The sequence below is a fragment of the Narcine bancroftii genome, chromosome 5 (assembly GCF_036971445.1).
Source record: "Narcine bancroftii isolate sNarBan1 chromosome 5, sNarBan1.hap1, whole genome shotgun sequence".
Taxonomy (NCBI): domain Eukaryota; kingdom Metazoa; phylum Chordata; class Chondrichthyes; order Torpediniformes; family Narcinidae; genus Narcine; species Narcine bancroftii.
This window is the reverse complement of record NC_091473.1, coordinates 78,179,830-78,198,119: the sequence shown is the minus strand read 5'-3', so window position 1 is coordinate 78,198,119 and position 18,290 is coordinate 78,179,830. Positions and strand designations below refer to the sequence as shown.

The 18,290-nt window shown below is 40.3% G+C and overlaps 1 protein-coding gene and 1 long non-coding RNA gene across 14 annotated transcripts in view; one reads left to right on the top strand and one right to left on the bottom strand.

Moving 5' to 3' along the window:
- The window catches only part of nr5a2 (nuclear receptor subfamily 5, group A, member 2), a 293,808-nt gene that overhangs the window by 273,748 nt on the left and 1,770 nt on the right, over positions 1-18,290 (bottom strand). For 5 of the 13 annotated variants that reach the window (XR_011357658.1, XR_011357656.1, XR_011357655.1 and 2 more), the window contains exons 1-4: positions 15,435-15,792; positions 11,393-11,511; positions 10,184-10,325; positions 3,415-4,061 (exon numbers count right to left, since the gene is read on the bottom strand). Coding sequence is in view for 9 of the 13 variants with exons in the window: in XM_069937930.1 (XP_069794031.1) it covers positions 3,415-4,061; positions 10,184-10,325; positions 11,393-11,511; positions 15,435-15,510 (984 nt within the window). In the remaining 4 variants the exon portion in view is untranslated. The other 8 variants (XM_069937924.1, XM_069937926.1, XM_069937928.1 and 5 more) reach the window with 8 other exon arrangements.
- LOC138763569 (uncharacterized) lies at positions 13,763-14,722 on the top strand. The gene is made up of 2 exons (XR_011357662.1): positions 13,763-14,023; positions 14,582-14,722. It is a non-coding gene; the product is annotated as an uncharacterized lncRNA (long non-coding RNA).

The window sequence follows — 18,290 nt, the reverse complement described above, 5'->3', positions numbered from 1 at the left end:
ATGTAGAGCCCTTTGCCCATGGTCAACACATTTCGGATGTTTAACAGAAAAATAACTTAGAAAATATGTTTTGATCCCTAAACCTTTCATTGAAAACAAAAAAAAGCCTAAACAATAGAATGATCCAGAATTACAGATATCCGAATATCAATACAAAAATATGTATTTCTTAAGTGCTCTTTTTAATGTACATTGACTGAATGTTATTTCTGTCAGGCCCTAATGGCAGACCTGGAAAGGTTCTGAAAATCTGTTCCAACCAATGAAATGAAGTGTTCATGAACATTTTTCAACCTCTCCTTGCTGCAGTAAAAGGTTCCTACCTGCTTCATAAGGGCATTAATCATCCTGATGCCCAAGAAGATTAGTGGGACCTGCCTCAACAACTACCATCCAATAGCACTAACTTCTACTGTGATGAAATGCTTTGAGAGTCTGGTCAGGGCTAGAATTACCATGTATGGAAGCAAAGATCTGGACCCTCTACAATTCACCTAAAGTCACAATCACTCCACAGCAGATCTCTACTCAGCTCTGGCACACATGGAAAACAGCAACTTATACATACAGTTGCTCTTCATCAACTACACCTCAGCCTTCAATACCATTTTACCCTCAGTGCTGGTGAAGAAGCTACAAACTCTGGGCCTCTGCAACTGGATCCTTGACTTTCTCATCAGAAGACCACAGTCAGTATGAATGGGAAACAACGTCTCCTCCTCCTCCAACACGGGGGCACCCCAAGGAAGCGTGCTTTGCCCACTGCTCTACTCATTATACACCCACGACTGAGTGGCCAGGCACAATTCCATTTCCATCTACAAGTTTGCTGATGACACCACAGTTGTTGGCAGAAACACAAACAGCAATGAGGAAGCGTGCAGGAGACAAAAAGATCAGCACTTTGAGTGGTGTCAAATTGGCAACCTTACACTCAATGTTAGCAAAATCAAGGAGATGATTGTGGACTTCAGGTGGGAGTCAGGGGAACATGACCCAGTCCTCATCAAGGGCTCAATTTTGGAGAGGATCAAGAATTTCAAATTCCTTGGTCTCAATATTTCCAAGGAAAAAAAAATCTCTGTTCTCAAAGACCCCCACCACCCAAGCATGCCCTCTTCACTCTGCTACCATCAGGAAAGTGATACAGGAGCCTAAAGATGAGCACTCAATGGAACAGGGACAGCTTCTTCCCCACTGCCATCAGATTTCTGAATGATCAATGAACCAGAGACACTGCCTTACTTTTTGTGCACTATTATTTTTTATACATTATAGTTGTAAGATGGTTCATATTATGGATGTTTGCACTGTGGTGCTCCCGCAAAATACCGAATTTTGTGACTTGTTCATGACAATAAATTCTGATTCTGAAATGAGTAATAATGAGTGAAAAGCCGGTTTTATTTTGAACCCTCTGGAAAGAAAAACTAAGATTGACGTAAAATAGGCTACCTGTACCTTATCCCCTGTGTTATTTTGTGAGGGAAAGTCAAAACTCGCTCCAACAGGTTAGCCACTAGGAAATTTAATAAAAGGTTTAAATCATTAACATGATTTAAATTTTAGATTTTTATTGACAATTGCTTAACAAGCGTCACTGAACATCCTACTTAAAAGAAGTTCCTTCCTTTTAACAATGATAAGTGCCTATATTCCAATATTTATATGATGCAATAATGTCCATAGACAACTGACCATAGACATTTGCTTGTGGATAATAAATAGACTGTGTCTGAGACCCAACTGGGTAATTCAGAGATTAATTACACGGGACAATGGGTGATTTTGAACATGGAGACTTTCTTTCTTGCCCTTTATTGATAAGATATTTGAAATTTATCATAATTGAATTATCTAATTTTTGTAAGAAACAAAATTACCCAATTTTACCAAAGATAATAACCAAATAAAAATCTCCCAAACTGAAGCAAAAAAATTCAACCCTCACATACACCATTTAAACCACACAGTTTTGAAAAGGATCCAAAAACCAATCTTTCCACAAGTCTAATCATTCATGACAACTAATATTGCAACCTTGATTTGAAAACTCAGTCAACTTTTTTTGCTGCTTACCAGGGAGTTTTTCTTTGTAGTTAGATCTGAGTCATGGGTAAGGAATCAAGTGAAAGATCACAACTTTCAGTGCTTGCTTGCAATGTAATGTTGAGCACACATGCACATGCACAGTAATTCTGCACGAAACTGAAACTGAAAGGTAGCAAAATGACATAGAACTATAGAACATTGCAGCACGGAAAAGAGGCCCTTCAGCCATTCTAGTCTGTGCTGAACTATTATTCTGCCTTGTTCCACTGACCTATATCCATTCCATAAACCTCCATACACCTCCCATCCATGTACCTGATTAAATGCTTCTTAAATGGTAAAATTGAGGCTGCATTCACCATTTCAGCTGACAATTTGTTCCACACTCCCACCACTCTCCATGTGAAGAAATTTCCCTGAATGTCCCCCCCCTAAACTTCTCCCCTTTCACCTTTAACCCATATCCTCTGGTTTATATCTCTCCTACCCTCAGTGGAAAAAGCCGACTTGCATTTATTCTATCTCTACCCATCATAGTTGTTCAAAAAAGATTATTGAGTTTCTTTTCTTCACTCATGAATAGCTTAGAACTATAAACTTTTCAGGATGAACCATTTCAAAACACTCATGATAATTACCTTCAAAATATACTGCTGGTCATTTCAGATTTTTTCTTTTAAATGCACACGCTAAATATGAAACATGTCCTTATACTCATAAAATTTACATCCATTATATTTAAAGCCAATAAAACTTTAATTATCAGTGATGAATTGATTACTGATTTTATTTATGCATTTGACGGGATGAATTTTTAATTGTTAATTTAAGCAAAATCCATTTTCAATATGAACCGAATCTAATGGAGGAAAAGTATGTAAAATTCAGAATGTTTACATTTTTCTTGTTTTATGATCTTAGTGAAATGTCGATACAACTAAAACTCAGAATACAAAGAAGAATTAAACTAATCTCTGTATTGTTGCTAAAATTAGCTTCCATTTCAAGGTATTCCAGATATATCATGTATTGATATAAATCCCAGAGTGGGAATTTAATGTTGTAAGTTTGGGGGGGAGGGTTGATACATTAAAAGTGTACTGTTTATATTTTGATCCTTTTTGATTTTGTTCTATTCATTTACATGTGCGCAGTCTTTCCCTCCTGACTTCCCATTCAGCCTAATGCCCTGGGTCATAATTTATATCTAGATGGCACATATGGAAATCTACTCCAGTGGCTTTCTGGAAAATAGAAACTTGTCTGATCAAAATGCACTGATAATATATCATAGGTGCCTCAATCCTGCTATTTCTCTCAGTTGCTCTGACATACAATTACAATACAAAATAATAGCCATACCTTAAGTTCTCTGAAGAATATGCTGCTTCGGGCCCACTCAACAATAGAGAAAAGGGTTTGATCTGCCATCTTGCACATAAGCCCGAATGTGTTGAGCTTCTCGTGTTTTCCCCTGCTGGCCTGTTCTTGCTGCAGGTAGGTGAGAATCTTCGCCTGCACTTGGGGTTCATCAGGTTCACACTTCAAGAGTTCCACTATAAGATGTGGGATACTAGATGGAGAGCTGGATGGGTAGGTGTCCATATAAGAGTAGCCCATTAGAGATTCTGGCGAGCTAGTATAAGGGTCAGGATATTCTGACTTGATAGTACGACTTGGATAAGGACTATAGGTCTGATAACCTTGCAGACTGCCATGTGTTGGCATTGCCATACTAATTGGAGATGTGACAAATGGGCTTCGGTCATAGTCTGTTGGTGGCAAGGCAGGATGGTTTAGAGGTAGGCCTTTGGAGGCTGAATGGATGTTCTGGATAGCAGAAGATATTGTCAGGTCTGTTGGCATTGTCTGCATCACCTGAGTCATGGCTTCTAGTTTAAGTCCATTTGCTCTAATCAGAGCTTTCTTCTGCTGTTTCAGAGCCCTGTCTCTCTTGTACATTGGCCCAAACTTGTTTCGACCTCCTCGCATGCGATCAGCTCTTACAGCTGTGGAACACATAGTTTATTAAAATAAATCAATCTATTGGGTGCTGAAAAATCAAGAACATGAATATTTCATTTACAAGAGTTGCAAGTGTTTTGAATTGTTTCTCAAACATTATTAGTGTAAAATAATAAAGAAATAAGGAATAAAATACTTTATACTTAAAAACCTTCTTAATTAACCTTTATCAGCATCTCAGAAAAAAAGTCTTAACTTTTACTACATTGACAGCCAGACGAGCTATTTTATTAAAATGGAAAGAAGATTCATCCCTTATTCATATGCAATGGTTACATGATGTAATGTCCTATTTAAGTTTAGAGAAATTGGACATAATATTAAAGAAAGAAAGTTTCAATTTATGAAGTTATGGGGCCCATTCTTAAAATATTTTTTATAATGGGAAGAATCAATAATTATTATATGTTAATGCAATTCTTTGTCTGTTCTCCGGGGGATACCAGTGATTTCACATTGTTTTTGATTTATTTTTCTCATGACAAGAAAAGGTAACCTTTCGGAAGTTTGAACCATAGAAGACTACAGCACAGAAACAGGCTTTGGCCCTTCCAGTCTGTGCTGAACTATTTTTCTGCCTCATTCCACTGACCTGCATCCTATTCCCTACATGCCCTTCCTGCCCATGTACCTGTATCCATTCCCTTTACATATGATTAGAGGGAAGGGATAGACTAGATTAGTTCAGTCCATTAGTTCTTTTTCTCTTTATTATTTTATTAAAACATTCCAATAAATGGGACTGACATGGTTGTATACATTATGTTTATTATTAGATTGAGTTATTATAAATAACTATTAATATAGTTATGCGTATTTTCTTACTTACTCATTATTTTTCCCCTTCTGTATGTATTTACTTGTATACAATTGAATCATTATCTAATCATCATTTATAATGTATACATATATTAAACTCAATCAAAATATTTTTAAACACTTGCTTAATTAAAGGATTCCTTCTATAGGTTACAGTTGGTGCTTCCCAAAATTCAAAGAATGTGAACTTAATATATTCTGGTTGGATTGGGATTCCACAATTAATTGGTTGGTCATTATGTTTAATTAAATAGAAATTTTTATTTCACAGAAAGAGCATGCTTTGGACAATTTGTATTTATTTAATGGAAAAAAAGCATTTCAAACCAATAAATAGATGAGACACAGCCATGTGACTTGCAAAGGTGCATTTATGTTTATGGAAATGTCCCCTTATTCCAACCAATATTGATTGAATGATCATCGTTGAGGCAGTAAGGGACTGTGTCATAAGGGAACAGTTATGAACACAGAGCACATATACAAAAATACATTCATGGTAATATCAGGTTTGGTATTGTCTGAATGTTCTTCCTTCAAGATCAACTTAATTGATAGTCTTAATAAAAAAAATACTATTCTATCTGTGAAATGATTGGATTCTTAATTACCTTATGTTTAGATAGAGTAAATATTTAAAATAAAAGTTGTTTTCTACATTGGTTCCATTCTTCTGAATTTCTCTTAATCAGGAAGTCCTTTCAAATATTTTAATTTATTTCTTGTTTAATGAATCACTTTTTCCAATTCCTTGCACTTTTTGGCTTAATTACTGTTTTCATCTCCTTACAAGCTGGCATTTGTATTTCTGCCTGCTTCCCTCCTTCCCTTTCCTTGAATAATATGCAGTAGCCATTCACCATCTTAATATTTCTATGTGAAAAATAGTATTCAAGAGTCCTGGTGTCAGCATTGTATATTCTAATATTTCTGGAATTGAAAATAATAATTAAAACAAATTGAATTCAACGGATGCCCTCAGAGACATTTTAATAGTCTCAGTCATGGTAGTGACTGTCAACAATGAAGAGATCTGATACCAATTAAGAAGTTCGCACTGAGCCTGTTCCATCCATTGGTGATAAGGTATAGCAGGAACATTCGACAACAATGTGGCATCTTAATACAGCTGAGATTTACACCTGAGATCACAATCAGAACTTTTTTTAAAATCTTAGGAATTAACACTACATTAATAATATATTGTAGGCTTTGTGGATTAAATTCAAGAACTTTTGACAATTGTAGATTTAAACCTATATGATAGAATGCAGATTAGCAAGTAATTGTGAGATCCCTTGGGCCAACATTCTTGGCTGCACAAAATCTGATCCGTTGTTTCCATTTGTGTCCCAATAGCAGATTGTTTATTCTTTCATTATGAACTAAAAAAAAAACAACTCTGCAATATATATGCTCAGGATCTTAAAGTGGCCTAATCTCAATGTAATTTTTTTTCCCATTGATGAGGCTACTTTTTTTTTTCAGATAAACTCTTGATTGATTCATTCTCCATTTGTTCAGTACTGCAGAGAAACTGTTTTAGATATCATCATTTCAGAATAAAAGATATTCTGCTCATGGGCAGCATTTTAAAATACTCATTTGAAATCTTTTCAGAGTGTGCCTTAAAATCCTGACCATGTATTCATGTAATGGGATAGTTCAGTGAAGTAATTTGAGCCCCATACAATCTAAATAATTGGATTCAAGAACAGGAACCTCTTAAAACAGTCCTTCAAATATTGTTTGTTTTTGTTTAAATCTTTTAATTTGTACATTGACAATTATTTTGAAAGATTTTGTGTCTTGTGCATAAGATCAAACAACCAAGTGCCATAGGAAATATATTGGGGCTAGTAAATTACAGTTAATTTTCTGACAGGCTGAGGTACATGGTCATAAACCTGTACCTCAAGGTACATAAACAAGTATTAATACAAATTACTTCAGATATCATACTGCATATCATTCTTAACTCTTTTAATCCATAAATGTAGTATGAGGTGAGATCTTTACATATTGATACTGAATGGTACAAATCGACAGGGAACAAAATGGAGGATTACAGAATGCAGAGTTAAACCTGAATCATATATGCAATTGTGAAGAATTATGTACCTAAAATATAGAGCCACAAGGTACAAGAATCAAATAAGGTAAAACACAAACATGCTGTTCAGAATGATTCATGGAAATGAAAAAGTCATCAATCCTGCACTAGAAATTGTTCACACTACCACGTAAAGCACTGTACATTTGACTAAAACCAGAAACTTTCAGGGAAAATAACTGTATCTACATCTTTAGTAGAGTTTCTGATTAGCAAAACTGTACATAGAACACAAGAGGACTGGAAGAATTCTGAACCCTACGGCATAATGTAGGCATAATGGTATGATGTTAGAATGATGCAGAGAAAAGGTGGTGTGTGAAGTAGAGATTTGGAGCAGAGTAGAATTGGTTGATTAATATGGATATTTAATTATTGTTCAAGTCACTGGATATGGAAAGACTTGCAATACCAACATTTATTTTCCACCCATAATGGACCTGGAACTGAAGGGGCAATTAAGAATCAACTACATTGATGGATTTGTGTTCACATCTTAAATTGGGTAAAAATACTGAACTTCATTTCCTGAGGATTATTCATTAAATAGATTTACTTTTATGACAATGAGCAGTATAAAAATATATATTTTTAAAAAAATCTATATATTTAGCTGAATGTCAATTTCTCAGCTGGTGTTGTGAGATTCAAATGCACATCTGTGAATCAATTATCAAGAATTCTAACTACTTATCCAAAAATTTAACCACAATGTTACTGTGTTGCAGAAGTAATGTAGCAAATGCTAAATGATGAGAGTGACCTCACATGACACATGATGCCAAAGCATCAGACAATAAAAGGAAAGGGATAAATACTTTGGGATAATTTGAATGTAGTTTTACTTTTTAATTTTCAAAATCCATTTAATGGAGCTGACAACAAAGGAATTGAGTGTAAAATCATTTTTGTTACACCTATGTTTCATAGTCTGGTCCTGACTGGCAAATTACATTGTAAAATTATAGTTGTTGCATTTACTGTACTCATTATTCAAAAACAATGATGTCACAATCAATCACTTGTGAGGTATTTGCCACCTTTTATTTTAGCCATTCTTTAGATGATGGAGAGGCATTTTAGATTCTTCAGAAATACCCCTCAATACTCAAAATTAAAGCAAAAGAAGTTATAGATAGCTTATAGTTTGAACAGATCAGGCATGTGCCAGATTTCCCTCACCCAGTGGAGTTTTGGGAGTGATATCATTAGCTCCTGATAGTAACTAGGAAGTATGAAGTTTTGGAAGGGAAGCTTCTGTAGAGAGAGAAAAAGAAATGTGTAAAGTTATTGACCAGAAATGTTAACTCTGGTCCTCTATCCACAGATGCTGTCTGACCTGATCAGCATTTTCTGATTGTGTGCTGTTCATTCATCCAGAGCACTTTAAAAGTAGTGAGGGACATTTTTTATATGAAGCATAATTACTCAGAAAGAAATGCTGTTGCCAAATTGTACACAGCAAACTCCCACAAGGAACTGGCAGTCTATGTGCCCCTGCTTATAGCCCTCCAACAGCTGTCTCCACCTTCAACCCCCTCCTCCCCCACCTGCTTCCATATTTTTTCATGACTGCTCGGACTCATCATCCACTCTTCTTCCCATCTCCACTCATCCTATCTCCTGTCCATCATCCATCATTCCTCCAAAGGGTTGTCACCTGTGTGTAGACCTGGATCATGCCTCAATATACTGGCCCTTCCCCCCCCCCTTCCACTTTCAGCCCTAATGCAGGGTCTCAACCAGAAATGTCTACTTCCTTACCCTCCTCACCATTGCCCCAACACACAACGCGGCTGAACCTCCTGAGTTTCTCCCATAGTTTGTTTTTTTAAACTCCAGATACTAGTATCTGCAGTCTGTTGGGCAGAATAATATGGCAAAGATCAGGTAACCTGTTGATTATCTTTCGAGGCACTGGGCACAATCCCCCACGCCCTTTTCTCCAATACCGTTGTGGGTTTTTTTTTAATCTACAGAGTTGGGAGGAGGGGAAGCCTTCGTTTTTCACCTCATGCCTGGGACAGGGCAGCACTCCTCAGAACTGCACTGAAGTGCCATTCCATATTTTTATACTCAAGTCTATGAAGTTGGACTTGAACCCACAAAGCCTAAGTCACTGCCAAGAACTGATAACATGTGACTAAAACATACGATTTCGCCCGTTATCACTCTGGTATTGTTTATGGTTGAACGGTGAAATGTTTAAAGGCAAACAATTACAATGTGGTCCTTCACATCGCAGACCAATACATAAGTCAGCAAGCCATACTTGCTGGGGTGCGTTCGAGACAGCGTGCAGTGAAGCTACGATCAGAATTAATGGAATATGGTTGTCAATGAAGAATGCCGAATTAGATAATGTGCTTGAGTACGGCTTTGAAACTCTCTGCGCAACAGTGCTGAAAGGAGCAAACCTTTACGACAATTAATTGTTTTAAGCTCGTCGCCTTTAAAAACACGCTGCAATGTTAAGTGTTACAGATTTCACCGTTTTTTAGCATGCCAAAATTTATGTGACGATTGTGCGAATATCAAGAATATTGGACAAGCATCGTACAATCCTGACTGTTCTCCTTTCAAGAGAAACACTTCTATTTTGTTAATTTGAATAAGCAGTGTGAGTTTTGTTTTTGGCTCCTGGGCAACATCAGTAAACCCACCCGAAACGTACGGCGAAGTACAAAGCCTCTCGGACTTCACTTCGTTTCAATGAAAGAAGCCGCGTTCTATTCCTTGATCTGTTTAGTTTCTATGCAAATAATTCACATTTTGAGCAGAAGTTCGCTGTGAAGATTTCTATGTTGGCGCAAGTACTGTAAATGAATATAGCACATTTCTAATTTTGATGCATCAATCTTCTTCTGCATGCTACAAATCTGGGGGAAGCCAGGTTTACTTCAGGCTGGAGTCTGTAATTTATATAATCGAGCGATTTTATCCTTGGATGTGGTACCTGCATTTATACCACGAATTAAGCCACAACGCGCATTTACTGCCAATTAGACTGAAACAAATCTATAGCCGTCTCTGTTTTGATTTGCTCGGGTTCAATGTATTTGTGATGTATAATTTAAACTGTGGCTTGTGAGTTAAATCATTCAGACCCTTCCTGATTATTAGTGAGGCCATCGATTAACAGCATCCCCGGTTCGTTCTAATGTTGTGTCTTACCTTCCAACTTCATTCCGACGTTGAGGCATTTCTGAAAGCGGCAATAGGGACATCTCTTCCTCTGAGTTTTGTCGATCGGACAGGTCTGGTTTTCTATGCACGTGTACCTTTTGTTATTTTGAACTGTGCGTTTGAAGAAACCCTTCAAAGAAACAAGAAGTCACATAGAAGTCACTCCATCCCTGTGGCTCTCTCGCCGAAATACCGAGGTGGAGGAATGCGGGACACCCCGTCATTTAAACAAGGCAAACCTAAAGAGTTTTATTTAAGAATTTTTGTCTTCAAAGCAAATATCAGGAAGTTATGGGAGAAGTGGTACGAACAATGGACTGGCGTTTGACGGGCTTTAAGTGCGCCCTAGGTCAGCAACAAATGCAGTCCGGTATTCCAATAGAACATCAAAGTCGAACTATTCTGGTCGCCAGCAATGAAACCGACGGTTACAAATATTCTGCTCGTGGGCTATAAGTCGGTCACTTTCTCTCAAGAGTTAACCATATAACCATTTACGGAGCGGAAACAGGCCATGTTGGCCTTTCGAGTCTGCACCGGGTCACTAGAATAACTCCACTAGCTCAAACCTCCCGCTCTCCGCCAATAACCCTCCAACCCCCTCTTCTCCACGTACACATCCAACCTTCTCTTAAATGACAAAATGGACCCTGCCGCAACTATCTTCTGTGCATTTTTCGAGCATACGTCCAATCTTGTGAAGAATGTGTGCGTGCGAACAGGAAAACGTTCCTGCAGAATTTTAGGAGAAGCAGGGATCAGGTTGAAGCAGAAAGGTGTGCTGACCTTCCCGTGCTCACAATGGGTTAACTGCTGAGTTTCCAGATAGGGCACAAATAATACATATTCTCTCATGCTGGGACACCAAGGGTGACTTCATCAGTTAACTTTTTTTAAAACACCGAGGACAACCTTCAGAGAGTTTTTTCCAGTCTGGGATCGGCTAGATATTGAGCGAGGAATGTGAACGGGTGTGTGGGAAGCACCCGCCACCAAGGTAAAAGTCAGCCCAAGGTCATAAGCGGCCGGGAGAAAAGTGCAATGAAATGGATCAAACCATCCCGTCTGCACAAGTGGAAGCAGCACCGAGTTTTGACTAAAAGCGCGTTGAACTCGATTGAAACGTGGGAGGTAACGGTAACCACCCGCCGCCATGGACTAACCACCTACACCCAGAGAAGATACCACGCCACAAACCTTGCAGCTTTCACAGGTGAGGAGGCCGTAGTGATAGCCCGAGACCTTATCGCCGCAAACCGGGCACAGCTCGTCCAGGTCTTCATCGTAGGCATACTCCATCATCTTAAACGGCGTGGCTGTGGAGACAGAATCAAACGGCACTTCTTCAGATAGCTCTTTGTGTATATGTGGGTGGGCGGTGGTGGGGGAAGGATGGGGCAATTGTAATTACACCCCACCGGGGTGTAAATCAGTTCCGCTAAATATTACAAGCCGATCGATCGAGTGTGGTTGGGAGTGGGGATGGGAGACGGGCGGAGAATAGGTGGGTGTGTATTAGAATTGGGGGGGGGGGGGTTCACGCACACGCAATTTATTCCTCTCCAAGGACACTTAAGAGCAGAGGGGGAAGGGATGGGGCTGAAGACAGGGGTTCGCTGACGGGCTGTAGTAACCAGGAGGACGGCTAATAACAATCGCAAATCAAGAGTTGGAATCTTAATATAGTTTTATTTACAGAAAGCCGGCGCAGGAAAACAAAACGTGCAGGTAATGGTAACGCACCTTGTGAAACTGACTGCTAAAACTGTTGTATCCTTTTTCCTCAACACTAAGTGGTTCTCTGCCCTCAGACTGACTTAGGTGCTTGGCGTCAGCGAATAGGTGACTGCAATAAAATGTAAATCACTTTTGAATGAAAGCTTTATGGGTCGAGATAATTGTAGAAATTCAGACAGCGGCTTTGTGGTGTGTTTGTGGGAGGAAGTTTATTACTGGATTTGCAGGGGCACAAATTTTAGTTAAAGGGATTCGGGTAAAGGTGGGTTGACGCTGGCAGTCGTGTGCATCAACAATCTGATTCAGTATAATTACAATGCACAATTTCATTTGAACTTGCGGCTTTGAAACAATTCGCCGCATTTCAGTTACAAACCCCCCCCCCCAAAAAAAAATGCATTAATTGGTCGCAAATTGCATATCTTGACGCAGAACCTTGTCTAAATATATTGTTGCTGGGCGTCCAAGTTATATAGCCGCAACTTCATCCCTGCCGAAAGGTGACCCTTACATATTCTGCATGCAGAAGTGTAATTTTAGAGTGAACCGCAACAACCCCTCCCAAACAACTAAACCCGTGCTTACTGCGAGGCCTGTCAGCATCTCCGCTTCTACCGACAACAGGACTGAGTTCTATTTGGCCGCACGGTTTTTTTTTTAAGGCTAGCTGGAATTCACTTTTCAATTCAACGCTGTCAGAAACGCACCTATAAACTACCAGAACCCCGTCTTTAAGTTAGGCAAAGTGCAAGAATACCCTTCCCCCCCCCCCCCGAGTCTTTCAGGCGGGGTAAATATTTGTCCTCTGGGTCTAATTGCGTATCTGCAGTGACAAAGATTGTCTGGGATTTGGTTCAAATGGGGAGACGGAATAATTGAAAAAACAATCCTCGCTGGATTTGAAATAAAATTAACCCCTGGTCGCGTGATTCTCATTGAATCTCCGCGCGATAAAAGCGCATTGCCTCATTTATAACGTTGGGTTATATCTAGGTTTAGCTGTGGAGCATTTTTTGTAAGAAATGTTTAAACCTGATTTAATTACACGCCCCTTCAACCAGCATATATTTTGTCAGGGCATACTCGTTACCGGGTGAGTCGTGATAACACTAATATCTCTATAAGCACTTTGCCGAAAGATGGCTGGAAAATAGGGGAATATCCATATATATGCGTGTTGAGGGCGTAAGGTGCGAAATGCAACACAGATGAAAGTAGATCCATCCTCTGCAATTCCTGAAATAGTCGATGGCAAACGGTCTAATCCTATCCTTCTGCTCCTGGCAGCGTAAAAGTTCACATTCTTTAAAAACTTTTCTTTTGAGAAGTTACATGTTAACATTGTGCATTTTCTTGGAGTAACACGATTAAAAAAAAACTCCCGCCGAATTTAAGAGACCTGAAGATTTCTAAATCTGAGTAAATGGACGGATTATGTGTCTCATTACAGATTACCTCTGCACTGGACACTAAAGCCGCTTTAATATTAATATTAAAAAAAGTGTTCATCAAGTCTCTTTTGTCCACCATAACTTATAGTCCTCTGAGGTGGAATATATCAACTGGATTTGGGAACCAGAGTAAAACTAATTGTATCCGCCCGAATGTTTTTTTCCCCATTAATTTTGGGGATCATCTTGCTTGAACTTTAGCGCGGTGGAGCTTTGTTTTACAAGCAAATAAACCCCCTGTTGTTTCATCGCTATTTCCAGAACTGCCCAAGTAGCTCTATTTCGGGCTCCGTTATTTATAAACCTATTGTAATATCTGAATTAAAGTGGTTGGAATAACATGCATGAGCACGTGTCTCTCACCCAAACAGGTGTTTTGTAGAGATTTAGCATTGCGTAAAACCGAGATGACCATCTGGTGAGTTCAGAAAGACAGGCTCCTCGCATTCAGACACCTGACGCTCCCAGATTCACTGTGCAATGGAATTCATCTCGTTTCTTTCCTCGATTCCAAGAACTTGCAATGAAACCCGACACGGAAGGAAACGCGTAAACATTTGCGATCAGTGTGTACGGCTGAAGAACGTATAATACTGGAAGCCGCTTTTCAAAGAGATGGATCGGAAGCATGAGCAAAAGTGTAGGTTTCCTTCATCTGAGACATTGGCTATAGAGTTCCGCGGCTTATATTACTCGTCCAGGGACAGCGTTAAAACGGCAATGCACTCACATAGAGTCTGCAAAGTCGTCCAATTTTATGACGAGGAGAGGAAAATATGATGGGTATCTACTCATGAGTGCAGGCAGGAGGTCTGTGCGTCCCCCGTTGCTTTGTCACTCTTGGTACATCAACACTCGTTGAAACTGCAGGCTGTCACGGAGAACGAGCGCCCGTTCACCTCACCAGGCAGGCAGTGATTTCGCGCGTGGAGCCACTCGTTTCCTGCGCGTAGCTCCCATAGGCGAATCAAAGAACGAACCAGCAGGGAGAACTGCGGGGACCTGTGAACAGGGGCGCATCTCATTGAACAAGGCGAACCAAAAAGAGTGGCTCAGATCGGAAAATCGGACAGGGACGCGCGCTTCAAACTAGATTTTAATTTAGCAAGTGATAACCTTGCCAATTTATGTAACACATGCTCCCTTCTTCCCAAAGCGTATTTATGACAAACTAATATGGAATCCTTATTCTTTTTAGGGCCAGAAACACCGGGGAATACGAGGACACGTGTCCTGATTTGTGAGTCTACGTGCTATTGGCTTAAGTTTGAGTGGGTTTATTTAAACGTCAAAATAACGAGCTGAACGGAAATTCTCTAATACACGATACAATCATTCATGTGGTTTGTTTCAATTAGACCATAACACTATGTTGGTAAAGCAACCTTTTAATCTCTCTGCATCAAGCCAGAGTTGCATCCGCCTTTACTAAATGAAATCGCTGTCAGTGTATTCTTTGTCGGCAAACAAAACTAGCCGCCAACTGCCCAAGTTTCAGTAGTGTCGCCGCTCAAGACTAGCAGCTGACTGTAGGATTATCACGATGAAAACGGCGGTGTCTCTCTTCTGCAAACATTTGGTGTCTTAACTTAAATCAGGCCGGCCCTTCTCCCCACGCCACGGGAGACAGAGTTCATCACAAATTAACACAACGCAAAGAACAGAATCGCCGGTGAAACGGTCAGGAAGCGTAAGGAGCCGTGGGTTCGCGCATATCGTGTCATTATTTGTCAACAACTTTAGTTTGTGAAGTCTAATTTATTTCCAGTGAAGAGTTGTTTCTTGCGCACCTTTAAGTACTTCACCAGTTAATACACAACAGTCATTGGAGCATGTGAACAACACTGATTCTGCACTTCAAATGTTGGACACATTTTGAGCGAATGGCCTCCAGACCCCTCTCAAAGTGCGTTAGTTATCATATCAGACGCATTCCCCAAGCCCCACCAGCCGCCACCTATTCACCCTGATGTCTTCAGATAATTGCATTTACCGGTTTGTTCAATCGATCAAGTGACCAGGCAGTTCAATGGAAACCGCAGCTCCCTTACCGTGCATTATGTCGGGCATCCGTTCCCCATGCGATCGTGCAATACCAATGGATTCTGCCTCGACTTTGGGCAGCATGACACTATTCCTGGGCTGGCTGCGGGGCGACTCTCCGTCCAGTAGCCGAAGACCTGAACGGGGAAAGATACAGCGCGAAAGAAACAAGAGGCTGGCTTTGACTTGCAGATGAGATCGAACACAACTAACCGAGCGGTGTGTCTGTGTGCGTGCTTGCTGTGATTAATGTATATTGCCGCAAAAATCGGAAGGCATCGCACCCCTCCCCTCCCCCCGGACACCGGTCAATTCTGCCTCGTGCGTAGCTAATGCATTGAGAGGTTGTATGAAGTTGGAATATTTCGCTTCCTCCTCACCCGCGCTTTCCCGGCCTTGATTACAAGCTACTCGGAGCCGACTGGCCAATAGGGTCTTCAGCCAGCCCCAGCATCAGGTCGAGTGAACCAATGAAAAAAATACAATTAGAACCGAGGGTACCGCCTCTACCCAGCATCACCGCCCCTGCCCCAGTGCATCACCCTCTGCGCTGCCACAGAATCAGGAATCCCACCTAAACAAAAAATAAGAAAATTACATCAAAATTCTATCCTCGTTGCCAATTCCCGCATATATAATTTACGATATAAATGCAATCTAATGCTAAATCAAAAATTTTTAAAAACCTAGATTTGATTAAATCTGTTTCTGTTTTCGGTTTGCAACTTTTTCGGTGTTATCGTGAGTTTCACGGAATTTACATTTGTTAATTCCCTTCGCGTGTATGAAACATGACTAGACTAGCAATATTGTATAATTTCTCAGTCGAACGAGATTTTTTAAAATATCAGCGTTCGCCACTGCTTCCCTGCTTTGCATCAGGTGGGTTCCGGACAGTTCACAATCACTGGACGGATGTGTGGATTTGACAGATTCGTTCCGGGTGTGTGGCCCGAAACTTAGCGGACGTCGACCAGAGTCGAGTGCAGTAACGTTGGGACGCTGGATATGCAGAATTAGCTACTCATAACACAGGTGTGAAAGGATAAATTCAACACGCTCCGGGTCATTATTGTTTCAGCTCCAACACTTGTCTACTAATTCCGAAGCACCCGAATGCGTTAATTGGCCAATTAAGCTAAATAGTGACCTTGCAGCCCGTGTTTCTCTGAAAGACACTTACTTTCAGAGATTTCAAGAGGACGGAATGTCTTCGCTGGAGCATCATAAGTGCGTTAAAAGGACTAACATATAATGAAAATGTTCCTTGAAATGCTAGTCCATTTATAAAAGGCTGAAAAGTGATGAAATATTTTGAAATAGCTTTGATATATTTTGGATATATATTGTTAGTAACGTGGACTGAAATCTGATTCCACAGTTAAATGGAACGTCGATGTCCGAGTGCACGTCAGCTTAGTTGGTATGAATATAGGGGATCCAAAGAATATTTGGATTGGTATTTGGTAGGGGATAGCTAAAAGCCTACAGGTTACCCGCAAGACATCACCAGCACGGTATTCCCGAAGCACTGATAAAATAACCATTCTCTCCGTATAAACTGCATGCTTTTGACTTGCAGGTAAAGTCGCTGCAAAACGCTGCAGTCGATGTAGCAATTTTGATACTTGCGACATTTCCCCTTTTTTTATTTAACATTTGAAAACTACACAAAAAAACATTGAATGTGGCTATTTTGGTGGGGCAAATATATTCTTATTGTAATAAAATAATGAGGAGAGTGGAAATGCAACATGTGACTATTTCACCGGTTGTGCATTGAGATATCAGCTGCAGCTCTTTGCCGCCAAGTTGGAAGGCCGTGGATTCAAATCTTCTGAAGATTTCAACATGAAGATTTTTTTTTCTAGACTGATACCCCCAGTTCAGCGGGAGTGCTACGACGTCGGAGGTTTCCGGTCAAGCGTTCCACGAAGTCCTCTCAATTTTCTTCTGTCGACTAAAATCTCTCAACACGCGTTTTCGAAAACCCGAGAGATAGAGTCCTGGTTAATATTTATCCATCAATCAATATGACCAAAAGTGGATCACTATGTTTGCAGTATTCCAACGAGCAAACCTCGTTCACCATACTTCATAGGTGACAACGCGCTTTGGGCCGCCCGGACACTGAAAAGATCCAGGTCTATTCACGTAATTTTGCTCGTTAAATACACTGATAAACCGCAAGGGAATAGCCCCTCACTCCCACCCCTGCCCCTTCCTCCCAAACCGTGTTTCACAGTTTTAGTCCTTCGCACCTAGCTGTCGTGCTAAACAGTTTTTCAGCGGTTGCGAGCGGCTTCTCACATTTGACGGGGAATTCCACAAGCTCCACTGACTCCCAGCCAAATAATGGGCTGGCCGCTGGCTCTGCTTCAAGTGCAACAGTAGCCGGAACGATGAGACCCAACTTAAGTTGGCATTGTTCCTTTGAAAAGAAATGGTAATGACTATGTCCGGGCTATTCTTTTCTCGGCTCCTGGCAGCTCACCTACTTTGAAAGCTCTCTCTCTCTCGTTGCCCAAAGGTTTACTACCAACTCGAGGGAATCTGTCAACAAACACACAGAGCCAACAATAAAACAGAGGACAAATCTTAATGATTGCTATCTCCTCGTTTCTCTGCTAGGTTGACAGAGCTCATCATTTTATTTGGCTTCAGCGCTGTTCTCTCATTTTGATAAATATATCTACATAGCAAAAATGTATCGCCAAATCGCAGATTAGCAATTAGCTGATACCAGCCGTTGAAAGAATGCCCAGTCTGAACTTGATCAAGGTGCTACATTATTTCGTCTCTCCATATATCACAGTACACGTTTAGTGTCATTACGACAGCGTTCAGCGCGTTGTTCTAAGTGG